The following is a 13,286-nucleotide window of genomic DNA, read 5'->3' on the forward strand; positions in this document are numbered from 1 at the left end:
AACTGGAGCTGGGCTTCTAACAATGGGAGAGACCTGAGGAAAAGACTGGGGGTGGGGTGAGTTCTTTATTTTGACGATGCCTGTCCGCCAGACTTGTTTCATATGTAATCTTCTTGCATTTCTTTTACTTAAGGGAAAACTCGATGCCCTGTGGGTTCTGCTGAGAAAAGGATATGATCGAGTGTCCGTGATGAGGCCACAACCTGGAGACACGGTAGGAACAATGGTCACATACTCATAAATATGTACGCATGTCCACGCGTGCACACACAACACACACTTTTTCTCACTCCCTCTGTTTTACTGGTACCTGAATAGCTACTCATATACAGCTCCAGCTCTTATTTCCTGTGCTGATGAATCAGATGGTAATTTTTTAAATCCTGTTTGTTGTCAGACTTCGTGTTTCAGTTTGCTTTTCTGAAAGAGAAGAACTTTGTCAGAAATACACTGGTGTTAGCTGCCTAGAACGTGAAATTTTTAATCTAAGGTGCCATGAGCGCGGGTCTAGCTAGGCTCTGCTGCAGAGACAGCTTCCAGAGGAAGGTCCCTGGTCTCATCCACACAGACCTCGGAAGAGACACAGAGCCAGCACCACAGGAAGGCAGCAGAGAGCGCCAGCCATCTGCCCACAGGCACTGGACAAGTGGCCAGGACTCTAAGGGGGCTTCTGCCGTTGTGGAGGTTTGGCCGGGATCTATTAGGTGCTAGCACTGACTTTGTAGTGGCTACACAGGTAGAAGCCAGGAAGCCAGCGCCTTCACTTTGTAAATGGGGACAAGGAAAGGTGAGTAACATCCCTTCTTAGGCGAGGAGGTTCCTCATGAGAGAGACAGGCTCAGAACAAAACTCTCCCTCAGCTTCCAGCAACCTGCACCTTCCTTGGGAACCAAGACACAAAATTTAGGTTTCTCATTTAGGAGAGTCTGGCAGACTTGAGCTCGAAGCCATTTCCTTCCTGGCTAGAAAAAAGTGAGGCGAACCCCCTGTCCTCTGTGTTTCATCTTTGTAAATGGGATCATGATGGCCGTGTCTTGGTACAGATGGCAGGTGAGCAACCTTGTCTTACTTGCTGTGATAAAATCCCGAGAAAAGCAACTTAGTGTTGAGGCTGGAGAGATGTCTCAGCAGCTATAGCTCTGCTCTTTCAGGAAACCTTCATGGCTGTTCACGGCACCTGTAACTGTGATGCCTTCTTCCAGCCTCCGCTGGGCAGCAGGCACACAGGAGGCACACATTCATACATGCATGCACAACACCCACACATGTTGAAATAAATAAATGAATAGCAACTTGGGAGAGAAAGGATGCATTCTAACTCACAGTCTGATCTTAAAACCCAGCGTGGTGAGGGAGTCACAGCAGATTGAAGTGACCTGTCGCTGTGTGACCACAGTCCGGAAGCAGAGAATGATGGGTGCTAGTGCTCAGCTCGGTGACTCCTCTTTGTGCAGGACCCAGAGAACTGTGCTGCCCACCTTTAACATGTATCTTCCCACCTCAGCCTACTCAACACAGCCTTCAGTGTTTGAGGCTAAGAACCCTCACAGGTGTACCTGAGGCTAAGAACCCCACAGGTGTGCCTGAGGCTAAGAACCCCACAGGTGTGCCTAAGGCTAAGAACCCCCACAGGTGTGCCTGAGGCTAAGAACCCCACAGGTGTGCCTAAGGCTAAGAACCCCACAGGTGTGCCTGAGGCTAAGAACCCTCACAGGTGTGCCTGAGGCTAAGAACCTCCCTCCCCAGGGCGGCTGCCTTCCCTGCTTTGTTTTGCATAACCTTGGGGCATTCACTACAGCCCTTCAGTGATGACTGTACAAGATTTATGAGGTTGACCGCATTTTCCATCAACTCAAAGTCACTCCGCCCAGCCATGTTCCCGTGAACAAGAGTCATAGGTTCTGAATTTTCCTCTAAAGCAAAACAAAACCAAAAGTCACCCAATGACAGTCTCAGCCACACTCTGAGTGTTGAATCATGAGGCCTGGTAGCTCCCCCAACCCCACCCCCACCCCACTTCCAGGCTCCTGCATGGCCCTCCTCCTGTCAACACACCTTGAAAGACAGACTGGTGTAGACCCAGCCCACCAGTGCAAGGACTTTGGAAACTTCAGCCCATTGCTTCAGAGCAGACAGAACCCCACAAGACAAACATGACTGCTTAGCCTGTTGCCCTCTTTCAGCCCTGGGGAAGCTCATTAGTCCATGGTTCCGTGAATCCCACCAGGAAATCAGTGTAATAGGAAGTCAGTGACCCAAAGGATCCCAGCATTTTAAAGTTCCTTATGCAGGTGTCCCTTGCTTCCAGAAAGCAGCCACTGAGATGTCCTTTCTAAAACAAGGCTTTCAGTGCATTCTTCTTGATCTTTGACTTGCAACAAACATCTTGGATTTTTGGGACTGAGTCCTGAACATACAAGGACCTTTGCTGCCCCTGCCCCTTCCAATAGTCCTGTTGGTCTACTCTCAATGTCTTCCCTCCCTTTCCACTTAACAAACTTGCGTTAGCTTGACATCATGGTCCACCAACTACATGGTGACCCCATCAACCCAAATTCTAGACCCATGCTTCCAACATGGTGGTGCCAAAGCAGAACTGTGTGATACACGTGACAGTAACATATCCCTCGAACGCTTTGTAGAATGTCCCCCAAGGCTTCTTGCATATACGGGCAGCTCAGATTTCAGGGACTCTGATAATTTTTTTCAAGGACAAATGGCTGAAGGAATTCAGAATGTTTACCCTGAGGAAAGAAAACCTTATGGCTTGTGAGAGCTTTTCAGTGTCCGTTTCTCAGACTTCATGCTGCTCCCCATTTAATAAACCTGTTTCAAGTCCCCTCACCTATTCAAGGAGTGTATATTTCCATCCATCAAGGATCCTGGCCTGCAGTTACCTTAAAGAAGGCTGCTCCATCTTTCACTGTGTATTTTTCCTTTGGGGGTATTCTCAAGTGGTTATTATTTTATCATATTAATATAATTATATTAGCATGCTAATGTAATTATAATATATGATATATATTATAAAGCTGGGATACAATGTTCCTTTAGCTAAGTGTCCATCTCTCTACCAAATCAACTGTATGAAGAATCCCGAGGCTGTCTCGGACATTTCTGAGTCACAGCCCTAAAATTTTACATGGATTTGCCTTCCTAGCATCGTCTTCAACAAATCCATGGGAATCAGGAAAGTCCTGCTACTTGTTTTAAACTCTTAGGGTGGGGCAACTTTCCGATGATACTTTTCGCTGTCTTCAATTATTTGGTGTGTGTGTTGATCGGCTTTTAAGATTGACTTTATTTTTAATTAGCGTATATTTGTGGGGGGCGATGTCTGTATGTGGGCTGGGGTGCCCACAGAGTAGGGAATTGAAATTACAGACAGCTGTGAGCTGCGCTCTGAACCGAACCCAGGTCCTCTGTAAATACAAGTATTCTTAACCAGGGAGCCATCTCTTCAACATTGTCGATCCACTTTTCTATCGAATGCTCTAAGGTTGTCTTTTCCTCAGATACCTTCCTAAGTAAGGTTAACTAGGGTTACCAGATAGGAAAAATCGAGGTGCCTGAGCAGGCCCAGGACCAGCAGAATTGGGCATTCCTGTGACAGATCAGTGGTTCTCAAACTTGGGCTTCACAGTCACTTTGCAAATCTAACATGTTGCCGGGGTCCCACCTCAGAGATTCTAGCTCAGTCACTGTGGGCCAGACTGGGAATAAGCATTTCCAAGGTGACTACCAATGCTGCAGGACTGGGGTCCACACCTAGAGCCAGTGAGATACCCGTGCTCAGTGCTGCCAGGGTCCCCCATCTTTGCTAGCTTGATTTTTACAATGTTTCTATTCATACCTGACTCCTGAGTCATTGCCTCCTGTGTTTCCCTGTGACCTACTGACCCAAATATCTTATCTAGCTTAATAAGAAATAATAATAAGACTTGAGCCACTGTCTCTCTAGTTGGAGCGGGACCTGTGCCCAGATCGCTAATTTCAAACACATTGTCAAGGAGGAAAGGTTGGGTAACTTGTAGATCAGAGTCTCTGGCTCTGGGGCACTAAGGCATGGTCCCACCCCACTGATTCTGTTGAATTGCTCAGGCTGAGGTCTAGGCTCCCTGAGTGGTCCTAACAGTTGGCCAGAGCTAATTCCACACAGGTGTCATCTCCTTTCCCTCCAGAACATTTCGGAAACTGGAAGAGCACCCTAGGCATCCAGGAAGTGGGCAGATCACAGTGTCCTGCAATCTCTATGCCTCTTTGCTCCCAGGAAGGGATGGAGAGTCTAGATTCTGGCTACTGATGTTGTAGTTGTTTGGGTAAGAAGGATAACACCTACCTTATGTCTCGGTGGATAAAAGTCTGCGCATCTTTCCACAGCCCTCCCCATCTGTCTGCCCCAGCATGAACTCTAGTCACTCACATGTTCCTGGCTGACCCGTGGAGCTAGGTCTTTGTTTTGTTTTTAGCTCCTTGGTTGCTCTCAAATCTGGCATCAGGGGCTGGTACATTCCATTACTCTCCACACACTCTGAGCTTGTTTTGAAGACAGGGAATTCCTTGCAGTCAGAAGAGATCCAGGAAATGCACATGTAAATCTATGTAAACATCATCTGCCACTCATCTCAAACCCAGGCCTGGAGGTTGAGCAATCTGAACCCCAGCCCCAGGGCAGTCTTCTTCTAAGTAGCCTAGCCGTGTGCAACAGGGACCAAGGCTGGTCATGCGGGCACTGAGCTGAGCAAGTTGTTCCCCAGGAGGGTGACCTCAGCCTGCTCCCTCCAAAGCTGATGAGTTGTCTGTAGCTGCCGGTGGCATGCACAGACCTGCCGACGTTTGCCCGCTTCTGTCTCTTGTCTCTTTTTAATACTACTTCCTTCACTTCCGGTTTCTAATGCTTTTCAGGGCTCCTTTCTCTCAGTCAAACATCTTCTGCACTTCCACTTGGGACCCATTTCTGGGATAGGCACTGATGATGCCCAGCAAAGCAGCACTTCATGCTGGCATCTGAAGTTTGGTGTGTGGTCACTGCTCTAACTAAAATTGGTTACAAGAGCAGAGCACCACTCATGGTGATACAGGGACATCCGTGACATTCATTCACAGGGGCAGAAGCTACAGTTCAGGACAGGGGCTCACAGCTAGAAAGAAGGTCTGAAAAATGAGTTTAGAGGGTCCAGATTTTACCATCCCCTGGCGGGAGGGGTGGGGAAGGGAGGCAAACTCCTTCCCTCTCTCAGCAGTGAAGTCCCTTCCTTGAGTTGAGCCCCAGGTACTGCTGGGTATTCGGTGACAGTCACTGAGTAGGGAGTGGGGACAAACAGGCAGGTCCCCAAGCATAGCCTGGTATTTAAAAAAAAGAAAAGAAAAAAGAAAAGAAAAACTGGTTCTGGATGTGGCTGTGGCTGAAACTTCCATCAAAGCATCTTGTCTGCTGTGAAGTCCACAGTGGCTGCTTAAAGTGACATCTGAGCCCAGAGTGGGTATGAGAAAGATACCAAGGCTAAAAGCTTCAAGTAAGACTTTCTGAGATGTCGGGTGGAGTGTAGGATAGAGAGGCATGTGGGGTAACGTTCACAGGACCAGAACAGTGGCAATTCCCTGGTGCCCTAAGTTACATACATAATTGTATTTAAGGGAGGGCCCACTGTGATATGAACACAGTGACAGAGAAAAATGACAGCAAGGACAACTCTTTCTGAATGAAGGAGGCACTGACAGTTACTGGTTTGGTACCCACCCTATGTGGAAAACAGGACCAGTGGACAGGAGTTGGTCCAAGTGGTAGAGCCTCTGTTGCCAGTTACAGGAATAAGAGCATTAGGCAGGGTGTGGGGGGGGGGTGACAGGGGGAGGCAGAGGTGGGTGCTAGAGTCCTGGGGGGTAATACAGGTATGAAAGGCTTTAGCTTAGGACCTTAAGATGTTTAAGGTTGTGGAGGGATTCACATGCATGCCTCATCCATAACCATGTGGGAAACCGAGCAGATATGAGGAGAAATGGGTTAAACCTGGAATCCCCAGGGTCAGTCACATCCTTTAAGTGGGGTGGAGAAAGGAATGGAGAAGGATTAGGAAAACTAAGGAGGGAGAGCCAGAGGAGAGGTGGTGGCATATAATGCCAATCTATCTGTCCGTCCGTCTGTCTGTCTGTCTGTCTACCTATCATCTATCTATCATCTATCTATCTATCTATCTATCTATCTGAAATAATTAATTTTAAAACCTCTTCTGTGAATCATTTTCCTACTTTCAAAGCAGTAATAATGAAAAGAATCATGCTATCTGGTTGTAGTGGAACGCACCCTTAATCCCAGCATTTGGAAGGCAGGTCTGTGAGTTCCAGGCCAGCCTGGTCTACCTAGTAAATACCAGAACAGCCAAAGCTGTACATGGTGAGACTCTGTTTCAAAAAACAACAAAAGCAAAAAGAATCTTGCCAATGTGAAGGTCAACTCTTTCTTGCGCAATAGGCAGCATTGAACATTGCCTGCAACTAAACAGACACATTTAGAGATGGTGGATGTCTGACCCTAGGCTAAGGTACTAACAGATCTGAAACAAAAATCCAATTTGCTGTCCTGTAGCTCTTGACTCTTATAAACTTTTGTGAAAACTGGGTCACTTAAGAAAAAGAAAAAAATGCAAATTATGGGAACTGTTCCTAGAGGGCATGATTTACTTTGGCTTGGGATGTCCTCTGGAAGCTAAATTCTCAGGAGCATTGCTTGGGTCCTCACCCTTGGAAATCTTTCCTTCTCTCTCACTGGAGGAGGGGGTGGGGTGGGAGATGAGTATTTGGGATTCTTGGCTTGCTTTTCTGAGTTTTTAGAAAGAACAAGATCAAAACATTCTCTCCCCACAGCAAAAAAAGAAAAAAAAAAAAAAAGGAAAAATGAAGAGTGCACACAAAGCCTGCAGTGTTGACTTTTCTTCCGAAAAGTCGAGGCCAGAGTTGACTGTAATTGTAACATACTCCATCTTGAGATTTTTCTATGCCAACTTCCTTCCACAGTAGCAAATATCTCTGAATGTGAAGGCTACCACATGGGAGGGCTCCCCCGCCACCTCCCTTTCTCCTTTTCTAACCCTCTTATTAAAACTGCCCTTTCCCCTGCAGATGCAGAAATTATCAATGCTCACACCCTCCTCCTCCTCCTCCTCTCCCTCCTCCTCCTCCTCCTCCTCCCCCTCCTTCCCCTCCTCCTCTCCCTCCTCCTCTCCCTCCTCCTCCTCCTCCTCTCCCTCCTCCTCTCCCTCCTCCTCCCCCTCCTCCCCCTCCTCCTCTCCCTCCTCCTCCTCCTCCTCCTCCTCTCCCTCCTCCCCCTCCTCCTCTTCCTCCTCCTCTCCCTCCTCCTCCTTCTCCTCTCCCTCCTCCTCTCCCTCTTCCCCCTCCTCTCCCTCCTCCTCCTTCTCCTCTCCCTCCTCCTCTCCCTCTTCCCCCTCCTCCTCTCCCTCCTCCTCCTTCTCCTCTCCCTCCTCCTCCCCCTCTTCCCCCTCCTCCTCTCCCTCCTCCTCCCCCTCCTCCTCTCCCTCCTCCTCCTCCTCCTCTCCCTCCTCCTCCCAGCCCCTCTCAGGACCTCAAGCTCCACACTACCTCATCACCCCAGAAGCTACTGCAACAACAGAAGGTCAACTTGTAGCTTCAGGTTGCAAACAACTAAGAAGGAGAAGCAAATAACAGAGGAGAATTAAGGAGACTGAGTCATAACACTCCCTTCAAATGCTCTGACCTCATTTAGTTTAGTTTAGGTTCTGGTCTGGTCTGGTCTGGTCTGGTCTGGTTTGGTTTGGTTTTCCTTCCAATCCAAATTATGCTTAAGGGAAATGGGGCTTGACTCTACTGTCAAAATTTCACCCAAGGGCATAGTAATTCCGAAAGTTTGATGCTTTGTCCAAACATGTTTGTGTCTAGCGACTTAGTTCCCATGGACTTACCCTTCAGCAGATGTCACTGTCCTGTCTAGGACCATGCTGTCCTCTGTGATAAGTCCCTGCAAGAATCACTTGCAGGAAGCTCTGCTCTGGCTTGAAAGTGTTGGCTTTGGATTTAGATGGCAAAACCTCACTTGGGAGTTGGACTTCCAGAACTCTCTGTGAAGCAAGTCAGGCTGCTGTGAACCACCTATGTGACCCATCTTATGTCTCCATGACAAACTCACCTCAACCTAGCCCTCAGGATAGACTGACTGGCTTATCTCCAAGACTCTTCATCTTGAAGTAAGGAAGTAGAGAGCTAGAAAGGTGGTGAAAGACTCCCAGCCACCCAGGTACAGCAACTCCCTGAGTCCCCCAAACCCCTTACTCCATCCTTTTGCATATAAGAAACATGGGGCTCAGTTAAGGCCCCTGCAACTGTTCAAGTCACAGAGACAACTTTAGTAAAACTGGCACAAATAGAAGCCAGTTGCCCTATACTGCCCAGTCCTTCTAGAATCTTCCCCTTAGACTGGAGGAGGAAAAGGACTTGGAGATCAGTGTTCATATATTGAGAAGATAAAAACCTGACCAGTTTTGAAAGACAAAGGGAAGTCCTTCCTGTCCTCTTCCTTCTGGTACCCTCTCATTTTTATACCCAGTCTAACGTGCCTATCTTGCTGATGCTCCAAGCTTGGACCTGTTCTCATTTGCTGTGTTACCAGGCTTCCCACAATCCTTCTCTCTCCCTGATTCTCACCTCTTCCAGCCCTCCCCTCCCCCCCCCCATTTTTAATCGCCAACACTATCTACAGAAGAGCAAATCTATTCATTCAACAAACAGCTCTTGGCCCTCTCCTCTCTGGCAGGCACCAGGCCAAGCAGATGGGACAGATAGAGCTGAGAGACACCCTACCTTGTGCTGTGCACTGTAGAATAGTTGGGAAAGTTCACAGTTCCAAGTGGTAAATTGTGCATAAGGGGGACATTCGTGATTCTCTGAGAGTATAGAAGAAGGAGGCTTTACCCAAGCCACTTGAAAGAAGGGCCTTCTGGCTGGAGAGAACAACATGTGTGGGGGAGGGAGTGAGTAGGGGAGGAGCTAAAATATGTGTCACTGAGGAGGAAGAGACAACCATACTGTACCACCCTTCATCTCTTCAGATCCACCAGGCACCCGGTGGAATTCCCACTTCCAGGACCCGGTCCTGCTCTCTGCTCATGGAGGGCTCTTCCTGCCCCCCACCCCCTTACTTATGGTTAGGGTTAACAACAGTGGTGCTCCCTCCCTGAAAAAGGTAGAAGCCATCTGAAGGAAGAGACTGCAGCCCACTTTTCCTTTTCACTTAGCCCACAGGACACAGTGGGAATAGCTCACACTGTTTCCTATCCTGAGGAAGGCTTTATAACACCCCATTTTTATAAGCTCCTGCATTTGGTAACAAGCCAAGGAGAGACTCTCACACAGTCCCCTGGAGCAGCAAGCTCCAAGTGTGAGGTTATTAAAAGACTGAATGTTCATTACGACCACTATGGACAATTTTGTTAGTGTAGGTATCGGTACAACTTTTTAAAAGTTTGTCACCCACCCCACCCCAACCCCCTTAATCATAAGAATGAATTTGTAACATTTAGTGTCTTTTCTCTTTTGGCCCATCCTCTAAGGATAAAGTCACATTCAGAGCCTGCCAGTTAGCCTTGGGGATGTGCCCACCCTCTAAGGATAAAGTCACATTCAGAGCCTACCAGTGATGAGAGTTAGCCTTGGGGATGTGCCCACCCACTCCTCTGGACTTCAGCACCCATTCTGTTTCTGACTTTCCTCCAGAAAGTCTGGGCTAAGCTGGCCCCTGGGTGCTGTGGCTCCAACCACTGCATCAGCCTGACTCTGAGCTCCATCCTGCACACAGCTCTGAGTGTGACTCCTGTGTGAGTTTTACCCTCCCAGTGGGACATTATAAATGTCAGTCTGGAAAGATGGCTTAGTAGTCTCCCTAATAACATGGGCCAGATGGCAAGTCCACAGGGAATTATCCTCTGTGGGACAGGCAGTGGCTCTCTTTCCTCCTCCCATTTGGGAAGTAGTTCTGCTCAGCCTTGATTGTGGTTCGCAGGTGTGGGGATGGGGAGGAAAAGGAAAAGATCAGCCACACCAGGGCTTAGGGAGCCGGTGATGCAATACCCATCATGCTTTGGGCTTCACCCAGCCTAAAGTAACTTCAGAACCAAGGCCACTGTTGCAGTAAATATTAAAAGTGGAAAGGTTTATCTCTTTATCGGCCCCTGAGGTCTCACTCCTCAGAGGTCGCTCTAGTTTGGAGCTGAGCACATGGACTCTGTCACTCTGTCCACAAGCTACACTCTCCATGAGATCCCCTTCCCAGGCAGTTCACTCCGCCCACCCTGGTGCTTCTGGCCAGTGTGTTTCTTTACCCCACCGCCCAGCACAAACATGACTCTAGGGCCCAATAACTTTTTATACAAGTTTATATATTACAATCTCAATCCACAAACTCTTTATACCATAAGATTACTTCAAATGGACAAAGATACAAACTGCCCTTCTATAAGTGATAAAGGACCTATCGAATCCCTTAAAAATATTCAGTTCTACCTAACGCCATTTACTGCCACCAGGATCCAGGTCTGTTTTCTCTGGCTCCATCTTGATCTCCTCCCAATCTCTGTTCCTCTTCCATTTCCTTACCTTTTCTCTGCCTATCTCCTCACTGTCCAATCATGTATCACCTTAACATCAATCCACAGGTCACTTTCCATGCTTTCAAACAATAAGCACAGTCCCCAGAAACAGCACACACAGGCACACGCACACACGCATATACACATGCACGAGCGTGCACACACACACAGCCCCCAGAACCCATGGTGCTGAAGGTGGGTAGGTGGCCTCACCTGACTTGTACTGGGCCCCGCACTGGGTGTGTTAAAAAAAAAAAAAAAAAAAAGGCTTCTTAATGATTTAAACAACCTCCTGGCAAAAACCAGGGCCTTACATGTGGTTGGCATCACACCGGCATCCCATACAGGCCACTAAGAAGCAGCACAAAGGTTTTCAGAAGAGCCATATTGCCCACGTGGTCTCACTAAAGGCATGATTTATAGTCTCCGTTTCCTAGACATCAGTGTGGGAGCAAATGCTTTGTCCATTAGAGTGTTGCCGTCACAAGTCTTCATAACACCCACCCAGGCTGTGTCCAAGAGCAGGCTGCTAATAGATTTATGAGCCAGAGGAGGACCAACGTTTCGGACTTAATGTCATAGCAATCCTCTTGTTCTCTGCAGCCCATTCCTTTGACAGCACGTTCTGTTCTCATCCATTTCCAAGTTTGATTTTGTTTTAATGGCAACAGTTTGACTATTGAAATCCTTGAGTTTTGTAAACCATTGGCAAGAGAGTTGTGTCTCTCCACAGTCAAATGGCTTCTAGTGAATCTCCCCAGAAATGCTGAGAGGCTGCAGGAAGAAAACAGTGTTTGGTTGTAAGTGAGTAATCTCCTCCCTACTCATCACTTCTAGAAGACAGGCACATAGGTAGGTGAGTAGATAGAGTCGTGTTTTGAAAATTGTTTGTGTGGGTGGAGCAATTGTTCAGCACTAAAGAGAACTCGCTGCTCTTGCAGAGGACCAGAGTTCAATCCCAAGAATCCATGACAGGCTCTTCACAGACACCCATGACTCCTGCTTCCAGGGATATGATGCCTTTAGCAGGCACCTGCTCACACGGATACACACACAAACACACAAACATTCACACGCACACATATACACATAATAAAGGACTTTATGTTAAGATAAAAACTACTACTTGCAATTTCTCTTTACACTTTCATAAGTAGCAAGGAATGACTGTGGATCCTGAACACCTCAAAAGTACAGTCAAACTGTCCAACCAGGCAGCACCTACCACTTGTAAGCATTTAAACATGGCTGTTGGGTCAGAGGTGACATGGGCTGTGGATGCAAATGTACTTTGGATTATCAGAGATAGATGTCAGGTGGGAGTATTGGATCTGGTACAGTATTATTTAGGAGAGTTCTGTTCATTCCCTTTATGTTTTACAAATGTAACTGTGGCCACACTGGGAGGAGACCCTGTGGCAAATTGTATCTCTATTGTATGATACAGGTCCAGACAGCCTAGGTGATATGACAGACTTTGAGTCCCTCAACTGTGTATCCTTTGTGAACACAAGAATTCCAGAAGCCATTCCTTCCCAGATACCTGCTGGGTCAGCTGTGACTTTGTTTTTTCTGGATCAGTTGCTACCCCATCCTTAGTCCTTGCCCTTCCACACTATCATTACAGAGAAGCATGCGCTTGTAACATGTTAAACTCTGCTCTGCACATCTGTGTATTTACTAGAGCCTGCACTCTATATTTTCTTTGATTCCCCACCCCCTGAATAGCAAGTATCACCACTTTACCTAAAGGAAATCCATGTGACTTGTCACAAGAGTAGTGTCCGCTGGGGTCCATGGAGGGTGGCTCTCCGGCACCTCACTTCTTTCCCTGTGATGTAGCTGTTCTCATTCCCATCTTACAGGTAAGGAAATTTGTTCTATAGAAGGTTCTAGAACTTGTGCCTATGGCAGATCAAAGGAAGAGCCAACATTTACTTATTCAATCTGCTTTGATAATAGTGGTGATCGAAGTGATCCTTCCATGAAGACCACCTAGTTTCACAGCACCCAACAGCTAGGTGTTGTGCTAAGTGCTAGGCTAGTGATAGACAGGAATAGATTAGATATCTACCCGTGGGGTCAGAGGAGCCCTCACTAGCTAAAGAGGGAACATGAAAGACAAGCTGTCAAGGTCCGGCCAGCGGGGCAAAGCTTGCAATCTGGAAAGAATTTGGCTTGCTGGGAAACACAATGGTGATGGAGTAAAGGAAGCACAGGGAAGAGAGAGGATGGCAGGGGCCAGGCTGGGCAGGGCTGCTGAGCCAGGGACTGTCGGTGCAATGGCTGCTTCTCTGTAGCACACGAGAGCTTCTAGAGGGGAGGGCTAGCCCAAATGAGATCCAACCTTAGTTCTGCAAAGACGTCCCTGGTGACAAAGGGGGAAACCAATTACAAGGAGACTAGAATGGAAGCCAGGAGTCGAGAAAACTGGGCACAAGTGCTGGATAAAAGTGCAGTGCTGACAGAGCAGCATGCATGAAAATGGGCAGAAACAGGTGGATTCTGGGAAGAGACCGACCAATGGGTGGCTGACCCCTCTTCACACCTGACTGCCTCTTCAGCCCCCTTCCTTTCCTGCAGTGTCTTTCCCCAGACATTCAGTCCTGGGTCATCTAACCACCCCATGATGGGAACATGTGAAAGGCAGGAGCCTGGGACCAGGTTGAA

The 13,286-nt window shown here is 47.8% G+C and overlaps 1 protein-coding gene across 1 annotated transcript in view; it reads left to right on the forward strand.

The window, feature by feature from the left end:
- The window catches only part of ANTXR1 (ANTXR cell adhesion molecule 1), a 172,643-nt gene that overhangs the window by 125,498 nt on the left and 33,859 nt on the right, over window positions 1–13,286 (forward strand). Inside the window, exon 17 of the mRNA XM_080932612.1 lies at window positions 134–214. Coding sequence (XP_080788738.1) covers window positions 134–214 — 81 coding nt within the window. The remainder of the gene's footprint in view (window positions 1–133; window positions 215–13,286) is intronic.

This window comes from Micromys minutus, assembly GCF_963924665.1.
Source record: "Micromys minutus genome assembly, chromosome: 18".
In the NCBI taxonomy this organism is placed as follows: domain Eukaryota; kingdom Metazoa; phylum Chordata; class Mammalia; order Rodentia; family Muridae; genus Micromys; species Micromys minutus.